The sequence below is a fragment of the Tamandua tetradactyla genome, chromosome 10 (genome assembly GCF_023851605.1).
Source record: "Tamandua tetradactyla isolate mTamTet1 chromosome 10, mTamTet1.pri, whole genome shotgun sequence".
In the NCBI taxonomy this organism is placed as follows: Eukaryota; Metazoa; Chordata; class Mammalia; order Pilosa; family Myrmecophagidae; genus Tamandua; species Tamandua tetradactyla.
In genome coordinates, this window is record NC_135336.1 from 15495269 (window position 1) to 15523097 (window position 27829).

The 27829-nt window shown below is 33.1% G+C and overlaps 1 protein-coding gene across 1 annotated transcript in view; it reads right to left on the reverse strand.

Annotated features, from left to right (window-relative positions):
- The window catches only part of ACAP2 (ArfGAP with coiled-coil, ankyrin repeat and PH domains 2), a 194773-nt gene that overhangs the window by 64249 nt on the left and 102695 nt on the right, over window positions 1-27829 (reverse strand). Inside the window, exons 5-8 of the mRNA XM_077119331.1 lie at window positions 13620-13678; window positions 11909-12092; window positions 6066-6110; window positions 1513-1608 (exon numbers count right to left, since the gene is read on the reverse strand). Of these exons, the coding sequence (XP_076975446.1) occupies window positions 1513-1608; window positions 6066-6110; window positions 11909-12092; window positions 13620-13678 (384 nt within the window). The remainder of the gene's footprint in view (window positions 1-1512; window positions 1609-6065; window positions 6111-11908; window positions 12093-13619; window positions 13679-27829) is intronic.

Here is a 27829-nt window from a genome sequence, read left to right on the forward strand (position 1 = left end):
CAACTAGTCAACTCCAATTCCACTCGTATTGTTGTATTTAAATTATACTTAATACGAAGTGAGGGAACAATCTAGCGTTTGATATGTGAGAAGTACCTAGAAACTAGAAAGGTTCTGCCTAGGTCTGCTTAGATCCCTGTCTGTGTTCTTATAAAAAAACACTTACCCCTCCTCAATGTGGCAGAGATTACTACTCCCAATACCCATTCTCCCCTCCCCCCTTAAGAACAGAATCCCTAAATTCAAGCAGATCACATACCTACCTACATCAAGTCTCTTCACAGCTTTCCTAAAGCTATTGTCACCTTAAGACTACGTACTGACCATTAGAATGTACATAGACGTGGTATGTGCAATTTCCAAGAAATATCCTTTTTGTAAATGCAATTTTATTGAGATATATTCATACACCATACAATCCATCCAGAGTATATAATCAGTGGCTCAGAGTATCACCACAAGAAATATTTTTAAAGAGAGGAAGTGAGCCCTCTTTTTCCCTTTCTTCCTTCCTGTTAGCTAGAATTTGAGTATGATGAGAGGAGCTTGAGCAAAATTTGGAAGGAAGATAAGCCTGGGTCCCCGCTGATCAACTGACTATTATGCCAAGCCTTTGACTTTAGAGAGGGGAAATAAAATTCTATCTTGGTGAAACTACTATTTTTAGTTTTCTCTCACTTGCAAATAAATCCAATCCTAACTGATATACCCAGACTTAGCACTTAGCACAGCGATTAATAGTCCAGTGACATGTTGGCTTTTTCCAACAGATCACATTCTGGAAAGGCAGAGGACAGCATATACTCTCTCTTTATTCATCACATATGCCCTGCGAATCATTCCTCCTTCACATTTACACATACTGTGGGCCAGTGGCTTCAATTCCAATCACATTTACCTTTTTCCCATTTCCCTCAATTTGGTTTTCAACTTTAATCCCCCTTCCCCAGAAAGAAACCTGAACCATCTTGAGAAAGAAAATCATCTGAAAATTGACACTATTAAATCTAGAAAAGCACACCAGTCAGCAAAGGATAATACTTCCAGAACAGATACAATATGAAATTCTGATCAGATATCAAAAATATTTTGGACATAATGAAATTTATATAAAATAAAATGAAAACATACCACAGAATTTTAAAATCTTAAGATTCTAAAATATTATTATGCAAAATATTTTTTATAAATCAAAGCAATAACCAATTAAAGCATTACTTAATTAGACAAATGTAAAAACCCTAAAAATAAATCCAACAATATAGACTATAAAATAGAAACTTTATTTTTAAATTCAGCTTTTCAGTTTCCCCAGATACTATGTATAACAATTATTTTTTACCTTTAATTTCATTTTTGATTACACATTTAACTCATATATAAATCTGCTATAGAATGAAAGTTCTTCATTATATAAATGAAATATAAATCTCCCAATATATATAATTTCTTTAATTTTCAAAAACACAGAGATTTTAATATGTGGACTCAATTAATAAAGTTCAACATTACCTGTGTGCCAAGATCCTTCATGTAGGGCCCAAGTTCACTAAATAGATCATATCCCTGATGAAAGAAGGCCAAATGGGCATACATAAAGGATAACATCTAGTTAAAAAAAAAAATTATAATTTTAAAATCCATTCTTAGATATTCTAGAATTTTTAAAAATTTTCATCCTGTTTAATATTTTAAAATTATTCCACAGGAGTTCAAAGTGTAAAGTCTACTTAATATTAAACTAGCTGAGTCATTTTTCTTAAAAAAGCATTTCAGAGGGTGGTGCGACAGTGGTTCAGTGGCAGAATTCTCACCTACCATGCTGGGACCCAGGTTTGATTCCCAGTGCCTGCCCATGCAGAAACAAAACAAAAACAAAAACAAACAAAAAAGGGTAAAACATTTCAGAGATATTTGTAAATATAGAGAAAATGCATTTATTTAAAAAAAAATCTCAGTGGTTTAAAAACTTAACAATGTCCAAAATTTTAATTGCTTAGAATAAATCTTGATGATCAAACTATATACTAAGAATTCATATAATCAAACTTGGAATAGCTTATAAAATATCTACATATTCCTTTAACCAAATTCACTGGCAAACCTTCAATTGCAAATAAAACATAAAAAGATAAGGGGAAATATAAAGCTCTCAAAAAGAAAACAACCACAAAACACTTTAAAACCTACTAGATCGTGAAACACAATCCAAAGTAGAGGAATCCTCACTTTTTTCCTCTAGATACTAAAATAAAATTAGTCAACAGACTTTGCCAACCTGGAGATTTCTTTACATTCATGTACTAACCCAAAAAGGTCATTAATGGGTTGAGATTTTTTTCCAGGTTTTCCTATATTTTGAAAGAGAAATAACCCTTATCTGTGTTAGCTATTTTTACATATTAAGAAATTATATAATTAAATTCATAATACTGAAAAAACTTCTAAATATCTGTGTTATTTTTAGCAAGAGACATCTGTTGACTTCTCTGAAATCTAAAATAAGTCATGAAGCATTTAATATTCAAGAATAATCTAAAAAATACTATACAAGTACTTTTTGACAAGAAGAACCAATTAAATAAACCACAAGGAAAAAAAATGTAACTCACAAAGAAAAAATTCTGGAAATAGTGGTGATGTTGCACAACTTTGTTTATATAATCAAAGCCACTGAATTGGAAGAAGGAAGAGAGGGAGGGAGAAAAGATCAATAGCTATATTGTATAAAAATGTAAAGTACAATGTACATAATATATAATATGCACATAATAGGATAAACATAATGAATTGGTATAGAATTTCTGTTTCTGGTTGATGGAAAAGCTTTGGTAATAGATGGTGATAATGGCAGCACAATATTGTGTACATAATTAATAGAGCTGATTTATACATTCTGATGAGGCTAAAGGGAAATTTTAAGTTGTATATAGATTTCTAGAATAAAAATTTTAAACCACAAACATAGGACTGTACAACGCAGTGAATCCTATTTTAAACGATGGCTGATAGTTAATAGCACAACTATAAAATTGTTCTTTCATGAACTATAAATTAATGCAAGGTCTTAATAATAGGTTAATAATAGAGTGGTATATAGGAAATCTATATTTTATGCATGATTTTTCTGTAAACCTACAATTTCTCTAATTATTTTTAGAAAGATAAATGATAAACCAGGGAAAAATACATAATAAAGGGTTGATATTCTTGATACATAAGAGCTGTATGTACTACAACAGCACACTACAACAGACAAAGGATATAAACAGGCAACATGAGTTTTAAAAAAAAGTAAAAAGTTTTCAAATTCATTTGTATTAAAAATGCAAAATTGAATGGTGAGATCAAATTTTCTATCTACTGAATGGGGGTATGGTAGGGAGAAACTGTTATTCTCAATGTTGACAAAAGTATAGAGAAATATTTGCTCACACATCATTAGTAGAAACGTAAAATGCTATGTAACCTTGAAATTTAATAATAATTTTCAGAAGTCTTAATATTTAAATCCTTGACTAATCCCTTGCCTATGAAGCTATTCTAAGGAGATAATCAGATAATTCATTACAAAGATCATCACAATGCTTTTTTTAATGTAAAAAAACAAAAACAAAAACACAGAAATTACTTAAACATCCACTAGTGAAAATATTTAATTTATGCCATATTCAAGGGGTCAGCAAACTACAAAACAAAGACTTTTACATTTTTAAATGACTGAAAGAAAATAAAAAGCAGACTGTTACACAACATGTGAAAATTATAAAGTTCATGTTTCCATGTCCACAAATAAAGTTTTATTGGAACCCGGCCATGCTCACTCATTTACCTATTGTCTATGGCTGCCTTTTCACTATAATGGCAGAGTTGCAACTATGCCCTTGAAAGAAAAAGTTTGCCCACTCTGTTATATTTATGTGAGAGAATTCTACCTAGCCACAAAAGCTATTATTAAAAATAGGATGTTTAATGACATAATATTATTTTGTAGTATATCAGTAAACAAAATTATAAAACACTATGTAGGAATGATTCCTATTTTGTTTAAAAAAATTTAAATGCAATTTTAAAAGGCACTAAAACATGTTAACATACACTCACACACACACTGAGAAAAGACTGGAAGATAAATGCCAAGCTATTAACTGTGGTTCTCTCCCTCGGTTTTAGGATATTTAAGTGGTTTTTATTCTCTTCTTCATACATTTAATTTTTCTCTACAGTTAATACACATTACTGTCAATCTGGGGAAGAGGGGATACATAATTTTTTTAAATAAGAAGTATAAGATTTATTGAGTGGCTATAACATGAATATAAACATAAATTTAGAAAAGAACTGATGGGGGCCTAGGGTTAAAACCAATTTAAGTATAGCTTTTGGAGGAAAACAAATAACTGCAGTGTATAAACACAGAGAGCAGAGATTATTTCTAAGTTTCTCAAAATATAAGGAGTGAGGCATCATACCTAACATTCTATACCCACAACCTTCCAGCCTTTAAGGCAAAAAAATGGGTAAATAAAAAAAATCAAAGGTATATCATCAACATAGAAGCTTAAGGAAAAAAAGTGATCCCCAATTTTATTCCACTTCTTTTCTAAATACACACTAAAGAATCAATTTCAAATATTTTAAATTTCAAAAAAACACAAAAAGTAACAGAAAAATGTAATTCTTTGAAAAGTGCTGGGCAGAAAAAAACTTTAAAGCAATCAGAAATGAAAATGTGATGACTCCCAGGGGTGTAAACCTCCCTGGTAACATGGGGCAGAAATCCTAGAATGAGTTGGGACTCAGCATCAAGGGATTGAGAAAACCTTCTCAACTGAAAGGGAAAAGAGAGAAATGAGACAAAATAAAGCGCCTGTGGCTGAGAGATTTCAAACAGAGTCGAGAGGTTATCCTGGAGGTTATTTTTACGCATTATATAGATATCCCCTTCTTAGATTAAGGTGTATTAGGCTAGAGGGAAGTGCCTGAAAATGTAGAGCTGTGTTCCAGTAGCCATGCTTCTTGCAGATGATTGTATATTGATATAGCTTTCACTATGTGACTGCATGGTTGTGAAAACCTTGTGTCTGATGCTCCTTTTATCTATGGTATGGACAGATGAGTAAAACATATGAATTAAAAATAAATAATAAGGGGAACAAATGTTAAAATTACAAAATATATACATTGGATAAATGGAAATACTAGTGGTCAATGAGAGGGAGGGGTAAGGGATATGGTATGTATGAGTTTTTTCTTTTTTCTTTTTTAGTTCTTTTTCTGGAGTGATGCAAATGTTCTAAAAAAGGATCATGGTGATGAATATACAACTATGTGATGATATTGTGAGCCACTGATTGTATACCATGTATGGAATGTTTGTATGTTAAAAATGTATGTGCTTGTATGTTATTGTATCAATAAAAATTTTTTAAAAAAGAAATCAAAATGTGAAACATTTTACATTTATTAACTTTACTTTTTTTTTTTTTAACAAGGGCAGGCACTGGGAATCAAATACAGGTCTCCAGCATGGCAGGTGAGAATTCTGCCACTGAGCCACCCACACACTGCCCAACATTCATTCATTCATTCATTCATTCATTTTTGCATGGATATGCACCGGGAATCAAACCTGGATCTCCAGCATGGTAAGCGAGAACTCTGCCACTGCACCACCATCACCCTTCCCCACACTTATTTTTATATATTATAAAACAAATCTTAAAATATTCTCAGGCATGCTTAAATCACCATTTTCAGTCATACTCCAAATAGCTGTAGGCATCTAATACCTGTAAAGTATCATTTTAGAATAATAGAAGATAAAAATGGAACAGCACAAAGTCTGCCTTTAAGGAGCTCACAGCATATTAAAAGATGAGATACATGAATGCTGTAATATGAAGGAGACAAAAAGTAGTTAAGTGACATGAAAGAAGTGCAAATAAAAATCAATTAAGAGCGATTAAAAATCTGGAAATATATATATTGCTGCCACTTTAAACACCTGTAACAATTTGTTACATATTAAAATACTTAAAACATTTTTTCAATATATATCTTACTGATTTTAGAATTTCTGATCTCCTTTTTGATTGAAGAACATTAATCTGAAGGAAAATAATACTAGGTTAATCACCCATACATTATTTTAAAAACTAATCCATAATGTATTATAAAATTTGTTTATTCTAATGGTTTAACACTTTTCTAGAATAGCAAATAAAAACCAAGTTCTGAGGGTTTTTTTCATCCCTCAACCCTCTTTTTGCACAGTTAAGACAAACATAGGACTGAAATTCTTATCCATTTTTAGGCTGAAAAAAACCTGGCTATTTAAATTATAACACTGTAGTGATATAACTATTTTTGGCACTTGAACTCTCAAAATTTCCTTCTTCCCTCACCCTCCTTAGCTAAAAGCTTATCAAGACAGCTGCAAAATTTTTGCAACATGACAAATCAAGAATTTGTCATCTCTTTTGCCACTACCATCAACCACCATTATCTTTTCTAAACTGTTCAAATAATCTAAGAAATGATCTCTCTGCTCCCACCCTTTACTCCCTACAATCTATATTCTACACAGCTATCAGTGATCTTTTTCTTTTTTGGGGGGTGGGGTGGAGTGCATCGTCCAGGAATTGAACCTGGGTCTCCTGCATGGAAGGCTAGCACTCTACCACTGAACCACCCCCGCACCCTTTTTGTTGTTGTTGTTCTTTTTTAATCAGTGATCTTTTTAACATATAAGTAAGATCTTGTTACCTCAGCTTAAAATTCTCTAACAGCCTTCCATTATTTCTGGAATAAAATTAAGAACTTCCGACCTTGCTCTGCAAGACCCTTTCTGATATGGTCCCAGCCTGCCTAGTTTTCTACCACCATTCACCCTTCCTCTGTGCTTCTATCACACTCCAAGACTACTCCAACCTTAAGGCCTCTGTCCTAACTGCTGTCCTGCTATTTCACCCACATCAGGACAAGGCTATCTTTTACTAGCCAGATTTCAGTTTAAATACCTTCTCCTCAAAAAGGTTTAAGTAGTCCTATAGTCCTAAATGCACTCTCTAGCATATCAATCTTGTTTATTTTCTTAACAGCTTTTATCACTACTTTATATTTTATCATTTATTTGTCTTTTCCCCAGCTAAAGTATAAGCTCCACAAAATCAGTATCTTTTTCTTATTCCAGGCTCTATTCCTGAGTGGCACATACTAAATACTAAATAAATATCTGTTAAACAAACTAATGAATCTTACATAAATATTTTATTTAGACTAAATTTACTGGAAGATCAGTAAATTGAGGTTTGCTTTTTATGGAATCTCTCCCAACTCTAGGATTTTATAATAAATATATATATATATATACATTGTTTATATATAACAAAATATATGTATTTTTTTCTCTACTATATAGCAGCATGATGAAATAATTTTTTTTCCAATTGCTCATTCTTTGCTAATACTGTCAAAAGATTACAGAACACCTACCTTTTTAATATGCCCCTCCCACTGAATTCTTTGCCTTGTGTTTTATAACATAATTTTAAAGCACTGACCAGAAAACAAACAGAAAATCCAAAGGCACTGTTTAAGCACAGCTTAGTTTTTTCTATATTGCTGTTTCAAGACCTAGAATACTAATTTTCAATGCTGTAGGTAAAAACACAGTCTGCAAATAACCTATTACTGACACTCTGAAAATAAAGTGCTTCTGTTTTTTATGTCTTTATAAGTCTGTTTGGTAATGAAAACAACATTTAACTTCCTGAATAAAAACAGTAAATTTATACATTTAGAGAAGATAAAACATGACAAACTTCATACATTTGGATATTTACTATTTTCTATTGTCTTAAATAGATACATTGGTCACAGCAATAAAAATGACACCAGAGAAGGTAGGGTTTAACAAATGAGTATGATTGCTGAAACATTACATTGATATTTCTTTTAGTCTCCTGTATCTTAGGGCAGTTAGAAGAACCTAAAATTGTGGGATTGTAATCCATACCAAACTCAGAAATCTGTTCTACAACTAACTGTTATGATGTGTTTTGAAATTTCGTGGGTTTTTTTGTATTATATGTTATTTTTCATACAAAAAAGAAAGTTGATTGTGATGATAAGGACACAGCTGTATGATGCTATTGTGACCAAAAATATATTTAATTCCTTTTACTATGTAAATAATAAATACAAAATATTAAAAACAAAACAACAAAAAGTGATACAACAGTTCTCATTAGAAAAATCAAACAAAAAAAGAATAGTTCTTCTGGACAGGTAAAGGGGACTAACTTAGAACTACTGGATGGATACCAAAGGAAATGGATAAATAATTTATAATACATAAGTTTAAAAATGATGAATATTTTAACAGTAACCCTCAAATAAAATCTAGGACATTAAGCCATTCATTCTTTGAAAAAACACTTACTATTTTCTAACCACAATCTAGGTGTGGAAAAGATGTATGAATAAATAATTACAATAAATGTGATAAATGGTCTAATAGCAATGTGTATAACACTATGGAAACACAGATGAGGCAGAGACAAGAATGATTCATTATGCCTGGAAAAATTTTTTAACTATGACTTCAGAATAAAGAATGGATTGGTACTGGGGCAGGTAAAAGGAATGAAAAGAAGAACAAATTAATGAAACTATAGTACTGCTCCAGTCAAAAAATAATGACTGCAATTAGAGCTGAACACATGCAAGGAAAGAACAGATTTTTAAGAGGTACATAAGAGGAAACTTCAAGACATTTTGGTGACTAGATGTCGGAGAATATCTGATATAATTCTCCAATTCTCAGCTTTTATGGTTGAGTAAGAGAGTGAAATCATTCAGTTAGATAAGGGCAAGGGAAAAATAAACAGTTTGGAAGATGGCAGATTCCAGGTTCGCACAGTCTGTGGTACCTCATGAGAGATGAAGATTTTTACATCTATGTATAGGTAGTACACCTCAAGTAAGGGTCACTGTGAGACTATCAAATAAATCATAGCGTAAGAAAAGAACAGGACCAAGATAGATCCTTAAGGAAGGATTCCAAAAAGGTAGACAAAGGAGAGAAGCTCAAATCAGGAACTTAAAAGAAATCAGAAGAGAAGGACATAAAAATTGTTTCAGATAAATCAAGAAAGAAGTGTTTCAAGAAGGAAAATGTCTACCATTTCATTGAAACAGAATCGGTAAGTCAATTTCAATATTAACATATATCTAATGAATGAACAAGATCTTAGGATGAGCCATTGAGTAGGAAGGGGTAGGGGGACTGAGCACTCATATGACAGCAGGAAGTGGTGTGGATGTGAGGAATAGGAAGTAGAAAACACAGACTACTCCATTCTGAAGTCTTTCATGGATAAATGGTATGCACCTATTTTTTTTTTTAATTTAACTTCCCATCTACTAAACAGGCACTTAATAGAAAAAAATTCAAGTTTACTTTCTAATGTTTTTAAAAATTACTTAAGTAACTTGTTAATCACTAATTTATGTATGGTTACTTATAATTTCTTCAAGAAATACTCTGTGATCATGATTAAGGAAGTAATTTCTGGGAATTCAACCACTGTTTTGTAAAAAGACAAAATAATTCTCTAAGCTTTAAAGGTTTTAATTTTAAATTCCCATGGTATAGCAACACATAATGTACAGAAATATCAGATATAAAAAATGTTTAAAAAGAATGCTTTCATTTTTCTTGCATCCAAAATTCCTCTGGAGACCCATCATATTCACACTAGCTTTATTTGTATATTCAGATCAGAAGATTATTAAGCTATGTAGGGAGATCAATACCTGAATCACTAGTTTTCAGAAAACAGCATCTAATGAGAATATTATTATTTGAAATATTTTTCATTTGGTAATGCATTAAGGGTTAGAACTCAATGTGATTTCATCAGCTAATTCTACCTCTAAGCATCTATTCTAAAGAAACAATCAAAAGATTTGTGTACAAAGATGTTGTCACTTACAACTATTACAAAGATTTTATTTTCACTATTGCCAGTAAAAATCAGAAATACTGTCACTGTCTGAAAATCAAATACAAATTAAATTGGTATGGCAACTACAGTCTATGACAATTAAAATGATGATTTTTAAAACACTTAAAAACGGGGTAAACTATAATGATAAGTGAAAAGAGGAAGAAATCAGAACCAGATGAATACATTCACACAGGGGTAAAAGTACACAGAGACACACAGGGAGACATAGGTGAATTTTTTCACAGATCATGTTTGTGCTGGTTTGAAACTGTTATGAACCCCCGAAAAGCCATGTTTTAATCCAATCTTGTGGGAGTAGACCTGTTGTTTTGGGTGGGATCTTTTTGATTGTTTCCATGGAAATGTTGACTCATCCAGTTGTGGGTAGGACCTTTTGAATAGGTTCTTCCCATGGAGATGTGACTCTGCCCATCCAAAGCGGGTCTTAATTCGTGTACTGGAGCCCTTAAGAGAGCTCACAGAGAAAGAGCTCAAAGCTGACACAGACCCAGACATTTGGAGATACAGAAGATGCCAGAAGTCCCAGGAGATGTCAGAAGCTGAGAGAGCCCTTTGAAACCAGAAGCCAGGAGGGAAGGTCAGCAGATGTTGCATGTGCCTTCCCATGTGAGAGAGAGACCCCAGACAGAAAAGATCAGTCTTTCTTCCTAGAACGTATCCTATTGTTAGGTGCCTTAATTTTCATTCCCTTAGAATTGTAACTTATAACTTAATAAATCCTCTTTATAAAAGCCAATCCCAAACCCCAACCAGGACCATTCCAGCAATCTTAAAGAACACCTAGGGCAATACATAAGATTCCACAAGGGTTCCACACACTAGAGCAACTTTCCAGAAACCTACAACCTCCAGATGAAGAAACTCTGGACAGAGAATAGAGGACCCAAAATCCTATTGTTGGGTGCCTTAATTTTTACTTTCTTAGAAGTGTAACCTGTAACTTGATAAATCCTCTTTATAAAAGCCAATTCTGAACCCCAACCAGGACCATTCCAGCCAATCCTAAAGAACACCTATGGAAATACAGAAGATTCCACAAGGGTTCCATGAGCTAGAGCAACTTCCCAGAAACCTACAACCTCCAGATGGGTCCCTGGTCCAGATAAGTTCTGAAACCTAGCCCAGCATTTCCAGAACATCAGATAGTTCCATCTCCCTACCTCATATTAGTGATAGACCCTTCCAACATGAAAAAGTTAGAATGGCCATAGCCCAAACACCCCTAAACAGAGGGATGGAAAGATCAAAGGTGATGGTGGAGTTATACAGAGAAGATAGGATTAACAAATGAATATGAATGCGGAATCATTAAACTGACATCTCGTTTAGCCTCCAGTATCTTAGAGCAGCTAGAAATAAAAACCTAAAATTGTGGAGTTGTAACCCATGTCAAGGTTTGAAATATGTTCTACCACTAACTGTGATGCTGTGCTGTGAAATTTATTGCTTTTTTGTATATATGCTATTTTTCACAAAAAAAGAAAGAAAAAAGTCGATTGTGATGATAAAAAAAATTTAGGCCCTCTAGCCTCCTATATTCTGGAACAGCTAGAAGGAAAAATGTGAGAAGATCATATGGTAGCCCATGACAAACTCTGGGATATGTCCTATAACTACTTGTTGAAGAGTGCTTTGAAAACTAATGCTTTTTAATTTCTTTGCTTTGTATATATGTTACACTATTCAATAAAAGAGTTTAACAAAAAAAGCCAATCCATTTCTGGTATGTTACATTCTGGCAGCATTAGTAAACCCAAACAATGCGTTGACTTTATAATTAAACAAAAAGAACCATTTATTCTTTTTGGTATCATGACCCAAAAGTAACATTATGTAGTAAATACCTTTCTGAAAACATATAATAAATATACCTGAAGTACGTAGTCAAGGGCTATATGTCGAAAACATTTTCTCGTTGCTGTCAGAATGTTTGTGGCTTCTTCAACTTCATGCTGCTTGTTTCTTTGTACTTGAGCATTTTTTACCAATGCATTTTCTTTTTCTTCACTGACTTTCTCAAACTGCTTCTTGGCATCTTTGAATTTTCTAAGATCTCTAAAATGTAAGAGCTTCATGAAATTTTCATAAAAATGTCGTGATATTTTCTTTATCAAAAATGTCAGCAAAATAACATTTAGAATTGAATTATGTTCCTCAATCTGTTTGCTCCACCTTACACTGGCCTTCACTAGCTCTTTCAGCTAAAATTTATAGCTTCTCCATTATATATTAATCATGACACAGTCAACTAACATTTCATTATTTACATTTATAAAATTTAAGGTGAAAATAAATGACCAAATTAAAATTATAGAAGCATTAAAAACAAAGTCATGCCCCCACCACTGCAAAAGACAAATCATGACAAGTACTACCATTTAGTGATTTTTTGAATAGTAACATACATAAGAATCACAATAGGGAATTTGTTTAAAATGTAAATTGCAAGGTCCTTCTGGAGGTTACAATTCAATAGTCTATGGGATTAATTCTGTAAATCTTCTTTTTTAAAGACATACCTTTGGTTTTACTGTTTCAGGTGGTCTACACCCACGCCATAAAAAATAATAATTTAACCATTCATTTCTTGGTTGAGGAAATTACTGGGTCAAAGGGCACGAATACTAATACATGCACTCACTCACACTCACATACACATCTCTCTTCTAAAAGAATTGTTATGTTAGTAAAGGGTAACAGTATCAATTTCAATGGACTAGAAATCTTAAATCTTTGATTCATTATTCTTATATAGTATCCCTATAGTATCCCTTTACTTTTACTTTTTCTATCAAGGAACTAGCCAAAATAACTTGAAGACAAATGACATAAATATGTATCAAAGACTTTAAACTCTTTTTTAAAAAAGTCATAAATGTTACTGTTCTACATTAAAATATCTATGAGGTCATTCTCAGGTTTGCTACCAGTGTTACTATATTATAAAATAACATATAGAGCATCTGAGACATCTTCAGGACAACAAATTCCAACCTACTAAAACATTGTATTAAGTAGATCTGATACTACTTATAGATTATAATGAATATAATTTATCATGAACACTGTATCATACTCAACCTTTTATTTATTTTTATGTATTCTCAGTTGGGAATTAAAAAAGAAAAACTGAAAAAAAAAAAAAAAACAAAAACAAAAAAAGAAAAACTGAATCATCATGGTGAAAAGGAAAACATGAGTCCCTAACTTGAAAAGTCAAACTTTTAAAAAAATTCCTACTTTCATTTTATTTCACATATCAAATATGATGACTGTGATGCAAAGGAATTAGCATGTAATGAAAAACATGCACTTCCATTGCTTATCTCTTCCATTATCTTACCTTGAAACAAAATATCAAACTAATATCAACTCTCCCTATCACGGTATAAAAGATTCAGTGAAAGATATAAAGTGTGATGCAATTCAGGAAGAAATGCAATGTTAAAAAAAAAAAGAAAGAATAAATAAGCCTTTATTATTTTCAGTAATTCATGTTTCATAATTTCTTTCAAAAGAAACCAATTTCAGATGTGAATTGTATTGGTTGTTTTTCCCTTCTCTTCACTGCAAGTGACTTACTCTTTAACAAAATTCTGCAGTTGTGCCTTAATTGATCTCTGAGTTTGGTCAAACAGGATCTAAAAGATAAAATAAAACATCAGATGATTAGAAAAGTAAGTAAAAAAAAAAAAATTCAATGTCATTCTGTAAATACCACATCCCTCTACCAACACTGCAATTTTAATAACACTGAAATTCCTTATTGAAGACTATTTAGGAATAAGAATTTTCAAAAGAAACTGAAACGGTCAATAAACCTGTTACATCTGTCTACAGACAAAATTGTTTCTATTTACAGAAGAGAACCAATCTGCTTTAATATTTAAGTAGAAGGCTCAAACAGTAGGTCAATCTATTTCCTTGATTTTAATTCAGACTTTGGAAGATAAGATAACCTTATAAAAAATATGAAAATTCCTTTCCATCTACTACAGAAATTTCTTATCCAATATATCAAAGCACACTAAGTGAAAATAAATTCAGAATTCTCTTAAACCTTAGTAACCCTAGTAAGTGATTACTCCTTTGAGAAGACCTGGAGATTTAAATGTTTCACATATCAAACTCAAATAAACATTATTTATTCTTTAGATTAGTAATTGCTAAGATGGAAAGAATAAAATTTTATTCCTGTGGACAAAATTTAACTATGCTAGCTCTGTGTGTGGTAAATTTCACCAAGTTTATCATGGGAATTCCAAGTACTTTCATAATTTACAGATACACTTCATTCAGAATTTGAAAATCATGTCAAATGAACAGACAATAAACCCAATATTTTTTTAAAAGCCTTAATCCACTTAATTAAAAAAAACAAAAACGTTTCATTAGTTTTTTCCTTCTTTTATAAAAGCAGTGTCACAATTTAATTTTCTCTAAAATTTTGCTATTAGGAAAGTCTCACATTTTCCCCTAAATATCAAATATGCAAAAACACATACACATATATAATTAGAATTTAATATAGGGTCTCAAAATCTGTCAATTTACTTCAGAAAGAAAACAAAACTATTTTTTTCCTATATTATGTTAAACTAAAAACATTAAACCCAAAGTAAGCAGAAGAAAGAAAATAAAAAAGATTGTTATAGAAGTTAGTTAAAAATAAAAGAAAATGAATAGAGAAAATCAATGAAATCAAGAGCTGGTTCTTTGAGAAGATCTATAAAACTGATAAACCTCTAGCTACATGGATTATGAAGAAAGGAAAAACAAAGACATAAACTTCCAATATCAGGAAGGAGACAGATGACTTCTCTACATATTCTACAGATATTACAAGAATAATCATGGCAATCTTTGAGGAAACAGTGTTATGCCAATAAAATCAACAAATGAAATGCACAAATTCTTTGAAAGACACAAATTACCAAAGCTCACTCAAGAAGAAATTGATAACTGAATGGAATTAAAGAACTAGAATTTGCATTTAAAACTTCAATATCTTATGAAGTTAAACACACACTTACCCAAGACCTAGCAATACTTAGCATTTCTAAGTATTTGCCCAAGGGAAATGGGAGCTTACATCATATTTAGTGCTAAAAAGCTGATTGCTTTGCCCTAAGATCAGGAACAAGGCAAGGATGTCCACTCTCCTCACTTCTATTCAACACTGTACTAGAAGTTTTTAGCAATAAAATCAGGCAAGTAAAAGAAATAAAAAGCATACAGATTTAAAAAGTACGACAGATTGAATTATATATCCAACAAAGGCATGTTCTTAATCTTAAACCATGTCCATTTGAGTGTAAGCTCCTTGTAAACAGGACCATTTAAGATGGTATTTTTTGTTAATGTGTGGCCCAACTAAATCAGGATGGGCCTTAATCCATATTACTGGAGTTATTTTTAAGCAGAAGAAATTCAAACACAGTCAGAGAAGGACACAGGGAAGAACCAGAGCTAGATATCAGCAGACACAGGAAGAGTAAACAAAAGGAAAAATCACCATGTGATAGGAGACAGAGATGCAAGACAAGGAACCCCAAAGGACTAAGGAAAGCCCACCCCAGAATAGGACAGAATCCTTCAAAAAATCATAGCTTTGCTGATACCTTGATTTCGGACTTCTAGTCTCCAAATCTGTGATTAAAAAAAATACTTTTTGTTTAAGCCAACCCAATGTGTGGTACACATCATAGCAGCCTGGCAAACTAAGATAAAAAGGAAGAAATAAAATAGTCTAACCACAGACAATATGATGGAGTCAACCAAAAGTAATAAGTGAGTTTAGCAAGTGTGCCAGTTAGAAGCTATTATGTATTCCAGAAAAGCCATGTCCTTTAATCCTCATTCAATATTGCTAGCTGGGAGCTTTTTGATTGTTTCCATGGAGATATGATCCATCCAACTGTGAGTGGCAACTTTTGATTAGATGGTTTCCATGAAGGGGTACACCACCCATTCAAGGTGGGATTGCTTACTTGAGTCCTTTAAGAGGGAACCATTTTGAAAAAGCTTTAGAGCCATAAGAGCCACCAGAACCAACAGAGCCAACAGAACTGTCAGAGCCCCAGGGAAGTTATTGAAGAGAAAGTTAGCAGATCTTGCCATGTGCCTTTCCAGCTGAAAGAGAAACCTTGAATGTCATCAGCCTTCTTGAACCAAGGTTATCTTTCTTTGGATGCCTTAGATCAGACATTTCCATAGCCTTTCCTTAATTGGGACGTTTTCACAGTCTTAGAACTATAAATTTGCAACTTAATAAATTCCCCCATTTTAAAAGCCATTCCATTTCAGGAATATTGCATTCCAGCAGCTTGCACACTACAACAGCAAGGTTATGAGAACATAATCAACACACAAAAAACAGTTATATTTCTAGGTGGCAGCAATGAACAATTAAAACTTTAAAAATATATAAAGTAAATCAAAATACAAAAAAAATCAGTGCATCAAAAATAAGAAATTCTTAGTCCCAACTAGATCAACTTTGTTCTTATCATTAATTGAAGTCTGATATCTTCTTCAGCTTTTTTAACAGTTGCTGTATAGAGTAATGCTGACTTTCAGAGCTACAGAACTATAAATCTGAGTCTTAGGTAAATCAGAATACAGGATAAAGGATGATACTATCTGTATTTTAGAACTTCATCTACTCTATGAGACCAAAGGAAGAGAGGTTTATTTGTTTAAGACTTAAATTTTCTGTAGCACACAATTTAACTTAACCTGTCTGGCCAGTTCATTTAAACAACCTAAACACATGAAGCCTAGAATTGGGAATGAGGTCATACAATTCTGTACAGCTTAATATAATACCTGGATATATTTCAGAGTATGTTAGGCAGATAATTTTAAAATATTAACACAGTCCCTTGAGGGACTGGAGAAAAAATAAAGAACTATTAAACTTTCCCACCTGGGAAAACTTTTCCACCTTTATCTTGAGGTTTGCTCTTATGAAACTTATAACTGTAATGGAGATGCTAAGCCTACCTACAATAATGTCACTTTCAGAGAACGTCTTTTTGTTGCTCAGATGTGGTTTTTTCTAAGTCCAATTCTGCAAGTAAAATCATTATCCTCCCCTCTACCTGACACATGACTCCCAGGTCAAAGGGAGAAAAATGTAACAAATTAAGGCTAAGAAATTTCAAATAGAGTTGATAGGCTATTTTGGAGGCTAAGCTTATGCAAGCTTCAGCTAGATATTGCAAATTGCCACAGTATGCCAAGCCCCAACCAACAGTACTCCTGAAAACCCGAAATAATACCCAGGGTTCTATCTGACGTTCGATAAAAATTTCACTCACTAAGTTTACTTTTCAGAAACTTAAAACTTCGAGATTGTTCCTATATCAGACAAGCCCCTGAAACTCAGAGGTACCAGTCTCTCCAAGAACATCAACTAGTTACATTTCCCCTACCCCATAATCTTGACGTCCCTTTTCAACATGAAGAAGTTAGAACAGTCATTGCCCAAATATCCTCCAAAACTGTGAGAAGGATCAAATGAGAAAGAAGAGTTGTAACAGAGAAGATAGGATTTAATAAATGATTGTGACTACTGAATCACCATATTGATATTTCTTCTTAGTCTCTATTGTATTAGAATAGGTAAAAGGAAATACCTGAAATTGCAGAACTGTAACCCATACTATACTTTGAAATTTTTCTATAACTAACTTGTTAAACTGTATTTTGAAGTTTATCACATTTCTCATATATATTATATTTCACACTAAAAACATGTTCAAAAACAAATTTTTAAGATTAAATTTGGCAAAAGATAAATAAACTTGCACAGCAAAACTACAAAACATTGACAAGAAGAATTAAAGAAAATCTAACTAAATGGAGAGATATACTGTGTTAATGGTATGAAGTCTTATTAAGCAATAAAAGATCCTCAGTATGCTCAAGGGATAAATGAAAACAAAAAGAAAGAACTAAAGGATATGAGGAAAATGATGAAAGAATAATATGGTAATTTCTTTGAGATTCTTAATAGAAATCTGGAGTTAATACAATAACTGAAATGAGAAGTTCCTCAGGTGGTTTCAACAGCACATTGGAGAGGGCAGAAGAAATAACCAGGGATCTCAAAGAAAAGACAATTGAAATGATTTGGGCTAAGAAGAAGGAAGGAAAAAGAATAAAAAAAAAAGAACAGAGCCTCAGAGACGTGAAGGGCAAGCATGCCGATACAGATATCATGGGAGCCCCAGGAGGGAAGAAAGAGAAAAAGGGGAGGAAGGACTATTCCAGGAAATAATGGCAGAAAACTTCCCAAATTTAATGAAATACATAAATATGCATATTCAAGAAGCCTAATACCCCAAAACAGGATATATTAAAACAGAAGCATGCCCAGACACATAGTAATCAAACTGTCCAATGTCAAGGACAAGGAGAGAGTTCTGAAAATTACAAGAGAAAAGCAATGTGTTATGTACAAACACATCCCAGTAACATTAAGTCCCAATTTCTCATGAGAAACTATGGAGACAAGAAGTCAGTGATATGAAATATTTAAATTGGTAAGAAAAAACAATTGCCAACCAAGGTTTTACCTCTGGTGAGACTTTCTTTCAAAAATGAGAGATTTTTGTATCTAGTCCTGTTGCACAGTCTGTATCCCTTCAGCTTCAATTATTCATTATCTTACCCTGTTTCTAACTCCTGCTGGACTCTGTTACCAATGACATATTTCAAGTTTATTCTCGAATGTCCGTTCACATCAGTGGGACCATACAGTACCTGTCCTTTAGTTTTTGGCTGGACTCACTCAGCATAATATTCTCTAGGTCCATCCATGTTATTACATGCTTCATAAGTTTATCTTGTCTTAAAGCTGCATAATATTCCATCGTATGTACAAAAACTCAAAAATGGACAGCACAATAATACCTAATTGTAAAGTAATCATGTTAAAACACTGAATGAAGCTGCATCTGAGCTATAGGGTTTTTTTTTTAACTATTATTATTACTTTTATTTCTTTTCTCTATATTAACATTTTATATCTTTTTCTATTGTGTTGCTAGTTCCTCTAAACCGATGCAAATGTACTAAGAAACGATGATCATGCATCTATGTGATGATGTTAAGAATTACTGAGTGCATATGTAAAATGGTATGATTTCTAAATGTTGTGTTAATTTCTTTTTTTTTCTTTCCGTTAATAAAAAAATAAAAAAGAACAGACACCTCTCAGAAGAGGAAATACGGATGGCCAAGAGGCACATGAAGAGATGCTCAATGTCCCTGGCCATTAGAGAAATGCAAATCAAAACCACAATGAGATATCATCTCACACCCACCAGAATGGCCATTATCAACAAAACAGAAAATGACAAGTGCTGGAGAGGATGCGGAGAAAGAGGCACACTTATCCACTGTTGGTGGGAATGTCAAAGGGTGCAACCACTGTGGAAGGCAGCTTGGCGGTTCCTCAAAAAGCTGAATATAGAATTGCCATACGACCCAGCAATACCATTGCTAGGTATCTACTCAAAGGACTTAAGGGCAAAGACACAAACGGACATTTGCACACCAATGTTTATAGCAGCATTATTTACAATTGCAAAGAGATGGAAACAGCCAAAATCTCCATCAACAGAAGAGTGGCTAAACAAACTGTGGTATATACATACGATGGAATATTATGCAGCTTTAAGACAAGATAAACTTATGAACCATGTAATAACATGGATGGACCTAGAGAATATTATGCTGAGTGAATCCAGCCAAAAACTAAAGGACAAATACTGTATGGTCCCACTGATGTGAACGGACATTCGAGAATAAACTTGAAATATGTCATTGGTAACAGAGTTCAGCAGGAGTTAGAAACAGGGTAAGACAATGGGTAATTGAAGCTGAAGGGATACAGACTGTGCAACAGGACTAGATACAAAAACTCAAAAATGGACAGCACAATAATACCTAATTGTAAAGTAATCATGTTAAAACACTGAATGAAGCTGCATCTGAGCTATAGGTTTTTGTTTTGTTTTGTTTTGTTTTGTTTTGATTTTACTATTATTACTTTTATTTTTTTCTCTATATTAACATTCTATATCTTTTTCGGTTATGTTGCTAGTTCTTCTAAACCAATGCAAATGTACTAAGAAATGATGATCATGCATCTATGTGATGATGTTAAGAATTAATGATTGCATGTGTAGAATGGTATGATCTCTAAATGTTGGGTTAATTTCTTTTTTTCCGTTAATTAAAAAAAAAAAAAAAGAGAGAGAAGGGATAATTGGAGATGAAGGGATACAGACTGTACAACGGGACTGGATATAAAAACTCAGAAATGGACAGCACAATACTACCCAATTGTAATGCAATTATGTTAAAACACTGAATGAAGCTGCATGTGAGGTATAGGTTTTTTGTTTTTGTTTTTTTTGTTTTTTTTGCTTTCTATTATTGTTTTAATTCTTATTCTGTTGTCTTTTTATTTCTTTTTCTAAATCGATGCAAATGTACTAAGAAATGATGAATATGCAACTATGTGATGTTATTAAGAATTACTGATTGTACATGTAGATTGGAATGATTTCTAATTGTTTTGTTAATTCTTTTTTTAATTAATAAAAAAATAAATAAATAAATAATAAAATAAAAAAATAAAAAATAAAAAAAAAATGAGAGAGAGATTAAGATACTCCAAGATCAGCAAAAGCTGAGGAAATTCATTACCATTAGACTTGCCCTATAAGTAGTGCTAAAGGGAGTTCTTAAACTAAAAGAAAAGGACACTGGACAGTGGATCAAAGCAGCATAAAGAAATTAATACTTCTAATAAAGGTAATCATATGAGTAATTATAAATGCCATTATTACAGTAATATATTTTTTGGTATAATATTCCATTACTTCTCACAGGTGATAAAATGCAAATGCATAAAAATAATGGTAAATCTATGAGTCTGGACTACAACATACAAAGATACAATTTGTAATGAGTACAAAAAAGATAGGAGGAGAAAAAAGGCAAAGGAGAGATTGTAACAAAGAAGACAGGATTTAACGAATGAGCATGACTACTGAATCATAGTCTCCAGTGCCTTAGACCACCTAGGAGGAAAAACCTGAAATTGCGGAACTGTAACCCATACCGTACTTTGAAATTTGTTCTAGAGCTACCTGTTAAAATGTACTTTGACATTTATCACTTTTTTGTGTATATGTTATCTCTCACAATAAAAAAATGTTTAAAATAAAAATAAAAAAAGATAGGAGGACAAAGGGGTACAGGAACAGAATAAATATGTATGTTTTGAAATTAAGTTGTTATCAAATCAAATATGACTGCTATAGATTTAGGATGTGAAATTTTAACCCCATGGTAACAACAAAGAAAGCATCTGAAAAATATATTCAGAAAAAAAATGAGGAACTCAAAATACAACAATACAAAAAATCGAATAAACATGACAGTAGACAATAACAGAAGAACTAAGGGTCAAAAAAAGGCACAAGACTTATAAAGGCAACATAGCAAAATGGCACAATAAAGTCCTGCATTATCACTAGAAAAATTTAAGACTAGATGGCTTCACTGATGAATTCTACCAAACATTCCAAGAAAAATTAACACCACCCAGCTAAAACTCTTCCAAAATACTTCCTAACTAATTTTAGAGGCCAATATCACCTTCATACCAAAACTACAGAGATAGCACAAGAAAATTACAGATCAATATCCTTCATGAATACAGATGCAAAAACCATCCCAACAAAGTACTAGTAAACCAAATCCAATAGCATATTAAAAGAATTTTACACCATGATCAACTGGGATTTAGCCCAGGTATGCAAAGCTGGTTCAACATAAGAAAATAGATCAAGGTAATAATACACCATATTAATGGAATGAAAAAGTAAAACCTCATGATCATCTCAATGCAGAAAAGACATCTGACAAAATTCAGCAGCCCTTCTTGATAAAAACATTTTAAAAATGAGAAATAGAAGGAAAATTCCTCATCATGATAAAGAGCATAAATGAAAACTCCACAGCTAATAATCATCCTCAATGGTGAAAGACTGAAAGCTTTCTCTTCAAGATCAGGAAGAAGACAAGGACACCCCCTGTCACCATTGTTACTCAGAATTGAACTGAAAGTTCTGGCCAGAGAAATTAGGCAAGATAAAGAAATAAAAGATATCCAAGTGAGAAAGGAAGAAATAAAAATGTCTCTATTTCAGATCACATGATCCAATATATAGAAAAATAATTATTAGAAATGATGAGGCAACATGAACAATATATGAGACAATGTGATCAGCTACCTAGAATGTCCAAGACAACTGAAAACTGTGAAAGGTAATGAGACAAAAAAGGTGATCTGATGAATAAAATCAATAGGTGGATAGGTAGATAAATAGATGAATTGATAAACAGTTGCACAAAATACACAGAAAATGTAGCCAAATGTTAAAAGTGAGTGGGTCTATGGGCCACGGTGGCTCAGCAGGTAAGAATGCTTGCCTGCCAAGCCCGAGGACCCGGGTTCGATTCCCGGTGCCTGCCCATGTTTAAAAAAAAAGTGAGTGGGTCTAAGTATCTGGGGTGGGGGTATATTGGAATTCTCTGTATGAGTTTTGTATTACTTTTCCAACTGTTCTGTACATTTAAAAGTCCTTCAAAATAAGAAGTTAAACAAACAAATAAAAACGGAAAAAAGTGACTAAAAAGACAGCAGCAACTGTACTGACAATGATAATGATAATACAAAACATGATCCTGGATGGGTTTCTAGAAAGGGAGGAGAAAAGGTTCAAAGGGCCATTACTGGGACATATGAAAAAAGAATGGGATATTGATTGTAAGCTTTATATCAATTTAAATTTCTTGAATGTTAACAATAGATAACTAATACATCCATCAACAGGTGAGTGCATAAACAAATTGTGATATATCCATACAATGGAATGCTATTCACCAATGAAACAGGAATGAATTAATACACTCAACAGGATTGTGTTTCAAAATAATTCCACTGAGTGAAAGAAACTAGACAAAAATAAAAAGAATTACAAAAATTCTAGAAAATGCAAACTAATCAAGAGCGATAACAAGCAGATCAATGATCACCTAGGAATGAGGAGGAAGCAAGAAGAAGAAAAATTACAAAAGGACACAAGAAAGCATTTGGGGCATAATTATTATGATCATTAACTTACTTGTGGTGATGGATTCATGGAGGTATACATGTTAAAAATGTACTGATTGTGTATTTAGTTACATACTACTTAAATTGATTATTCTCCAATAAGGAAAAAAGAGAATATTTTTTTCAGCATGGTATTATTGTTTTAAAACTATATCAGCATTACCATCTATATCTTCCAAAATATAGAATTATCTAAATTACATCTTTCTATCCATTTGAATAGAATGAGAACTATTTCAGAAAACTTAGCCTATATGTTTTTAACATTTGCCACTGGAGTGAACAATGATAAGTAAATTCTGTTGCTATATTCTGAATACTAAGAAATAGAAGAAAATGATTCAGTTGACAATATTAGATCATCCAAAAAGGTTGTTAATTTGAAGGCAACTGAATAAAAGCTCTGTCTTCTATTTGTCAATCTCAGGCTACCTAGCTACACAACAGCTAACTCTATTCTGTGGTGGTGAACAGAACTACCTCAATTAATCTGTGGATGTCTAGCTCAATCCCTAAATTACTTATCAAATCTAGGCAATGCTGAGAGAATTCACAGCATTCTTTTCACATCTTGAAATTAAAAAGCTACAAAAGTTGCCAATTCAAAACCTAAGATTCAGGGCGGACAATAGTGGTACAGTGGCAGATCTCACCTGCCACACTGGAGACCCAGGTTTGATTCCCAGTGCCCGCCCATGCAAAAAAAAAAAAAAAAAAAAAAAAAAAAAAAAAGCTAAGATTCTATTCTATTTCTAGAAATTAACAGTATTATTTCTTTCTTTCTTTTTTTTGTAGGCTCTATGGACAATTGATCTTTGATAAGGCAGTCAAGCCAACTCACTTGGGACAGAACAGTCTCTTCAATAAATGATGCTTGGAGAACAGGATATTCATATACAAAAGAATGAAAGAGGATCCATATCTCACAACTTACACAAAAATTAACTCAAAATGGATCAAAGACCTAAACATTGGACCTAAGACCATAAAACTTTTAGAAGAAAATGCAGGGAAATAAATATCCTATAAAACTTTTAATAGATAAAGATATAGATAAATGGGAGCTCCTGAAAAATAAACACTTTTCTGCATCAAAGAACTTTGCCAAGTAAGGAAAAAGGCAACCTACCAAAATGGGATCTGATATTTGGAAATGACATATCAGATGAGGGTCTAGTATCCAGAATATATAAAGAGATTGTTCAACTCAACAACAAAAAGACAAACAACCCAATTGCAAAATGGGCAAAAGATGTGAACAGACACTTCTCAAAAAAGGAAATACAAATGGCTAAAAGGCACATGAAAAGCTGCTCAACTTCCCTGGCTATTAAGGAAATGCAAATCAAAATCACAATGAGATATCATCTCACACCCACCATAATGGCCATTATCAAAAAGCAAACAATGACAAGTGCTGGAGAGGATATGGAGAAATAGGCACACCTATCCACTGTTGGTGAGAATGTAAAATGGTACAACCACTATGGAAGGCAGTTTGGCAGTTCCTTGGGAAGCTAAGTATAGAACTGCCACACAATCCGGCAATACCATTGCCAGCTATCTATTCAGAAGACATAAGTGCAAGGACACAAACGGACATTTGTATACCAATGTTTATACCGGCATTATTTACAATTGCCAAGAAATGGAAACAGCCCAAAAAATCATCAACAGATGAGAGGCTAAACAAACTGTGGTATATACATACAATGGGATATTATGCAGCTGTAAGACAGAATAAAGTCATGAAGCATGTAACAACATGGATGGACCTTGAGGGCGTTATCCTGAGTGAGATTAGCCAGAAACAAAAGGACAAATATTGTATGGTCTCACTGATATGAACGAACATTAATGAGCGAACCTGGAGAATTTCAGTTAAGAACAGAGGCTATAAGGAGATAGAAATAGGGTAAAGATTGGGTACTTGGAGCTAAAGGGATACAGATTGTGCAACAGGACAGATTGTAAAAATTCAGAAATGGAAAGCACAATACTACCTGAATGTAGCACAATAACATAAGTACACTGAATGAAGCTGGATGTGAGAACAACAGAGGGAGGAGGGCTAGGGGCACATATGAAACCAGAAGTAAAGAAAGACGATAAAGACTGAGATAGTATAATCTAGGAATGCCTAGACTGTGCAATGATAGTGACTAAATGTACAAAAACATTTTTTTTTGCATGAGGAAGAACAAAGGAATGCTAGTATTGCAGAGTGTTGAAAATAGATGGTCATTCATATTTTGAAGCTTCAACTTATGTGTGAGACTAAAGCAAGGAATATTTATTTGGAACAAAATTTGTATTTTGACTAGTGCATTTCCTAATTTAACTTATATGGACACTTTAATTGAACACCATTAAGTACATGGAACCTTGAATAGGGCATGAGATTTTGTAGGTTGGTCCAGGTTAATGTGATGCCCTGATAAATAAAGAAGTATTTGCCAAGTCTCCATGGGGGAATGGGGAGAATGGGGGGAAATTCAACCTCCCCATTTGGAGAATTCCTGATATACTAGCAAGCAGTGGTGACAACCAAATCAATAGGCCAAGCCCTCAATCTTGGGTTTTATTCCTATAAACTTATCTCCATAAAGGATAGGCTAAGCCTACTTAAAATTAGGCCTAAGAGTCACCCCCAGAGAAGCTCTTTTGTTGCTCAGCTGTGGCCTCTCTGTCTCAGCCAACACAGCAAACAAACTCACTGCCTTTCCTCTCTCTACAGGAGACATGACTTCCAGGGGTGTAAACCTCCCTGGCAATATGGGACAGAAATCCTAGAATGAGCTGGGACTCAGCATCAAGGGACTAAGAAAACCTTTTAACCAAAAGGGGGAAGAGAGAAATGAGACAAAATAAAGTGTCAGTGGCTGAGAGATTTCAGACAGAGTTGAGAGGTCATATTGGAGGTTATTTTTACACATTATATAGATATTCCCTTTTTAGTTTAAGTTGTATTAGAGAGGCTAGAGGGAAGTGCCTGAAACTGTAGAGCTGTGTTCCAGTAGCCATGTTTCTTGAAGATGACTACTGCAAGAATATAATGATATAGCTTTTGCAACGTGACTGTGCGATTGTGAAAACCTTTTGTCTGATGCTCCTTTTATCTATTGTATGGACAGATGAGTAAAAAATATGGATTAAAAAAATAAACAGTACAGGGAACAAAGGTTAAAATAAACTGAGTAGATTGAAATACTAGTGGTCAATGAAAGGGAATGGGTAAGGGATATGGCAGGTATGAGTTTTTTCTTTTTTGTTTTGCTGGAGAGATGTAAATGTTCAAAAAAAATGATCATGGTGATGAATAAACAACTATGTGATGAAAAAAAACACACCATGATAGACACAGAATTTCAAACTAATCAAAGATGTTCATACAAATCTCCTAAGTTCAATGCATTGGCTAAAGACATAAAGGATCTCAAGAAGACACTAAACAAGAGCATAAAGAAGAATTTAAAAGAATAAATAGAAAACCAGCAGGTCTTACGGAAATGAGAAATACTGTAGATCACATTTAAAATATACTAGAGACACACAACAGCAGATTTGAAGCAGAAGAAAGAATAAGTGAACTAAAGGACAGGACAACTGAATTTGAAAGCGAAAAAGAACTAATGGTGAAAAGAATGGGAAAATTTGAATTGGATCTCAGGGAAATGATGGACAATGCAAAGCGCACAAATACAAGAATCATTGGTGTCCTAGAAGGAGAAAAGACTTAGGAAGATTATTTGAGGCGATAATTTGGGAAAACTTCCCAACACTTATAAAAGACATAAATACGCAAATCAAAGAAGCCCAACAAATTCCAAATAGAATAAACCCAAATAGACCCACTTCAAGACACATAATAATCACACTGTCAAATGCTAAAGAAAAGCAAATGCTGCTGAAAGCAGCAAGAGAAAAGATTTTCATCATATACAAGGGAAGCCACATAAGATAAAGTTCAGACTATTCAACAAGCACCAAGGAGGTGAGAAGGAAGTTATAATATACTTAAGATTCTGAAAGAGAAAAATTTCCAGCCAAGAATTCTTTATCCAGCCAAGCTATCCTTCAGTAGTGAGGAAGAGATTAAAATTCTCACAGACAAACAAATGCTGAGAGGATTTGTTAACAAGAGAGCAACCCTGCAAGGAATACTAAAGGGAGTTCTGTCAGCTGAAAAAAAGACAGGACAGAGAGGTCTGGAAGAGGGCACGGAATTGAAGATGATTAGTAAGGGCAATGTAAAGGATTAAAAAAGAGGGGTGGTGGTGGACTATATAGATCTGACAAATAAAATCCAAAGGATAATAGGATATGTGAATATATATCTCAATAAAACTGCACTAGAAAAAACAAAGGATAAAATGGTAGATTCAAGAACTGCCTTTACATTAATAACTTTGAAATGTTAACAGACTAAACTCACTAATTAAAAGATAGGGACTGGCAGAATGGATTTTAAAATGTGCCCCATCTGTATGCTGTTTACAGGAGACTCATCTTAGACACAAGGATACAAACAGATGAAAGTGAAAGGATGGAAAAAGATCTTCTAAGGAAGCTATAACCAAAAGAAAGTAGG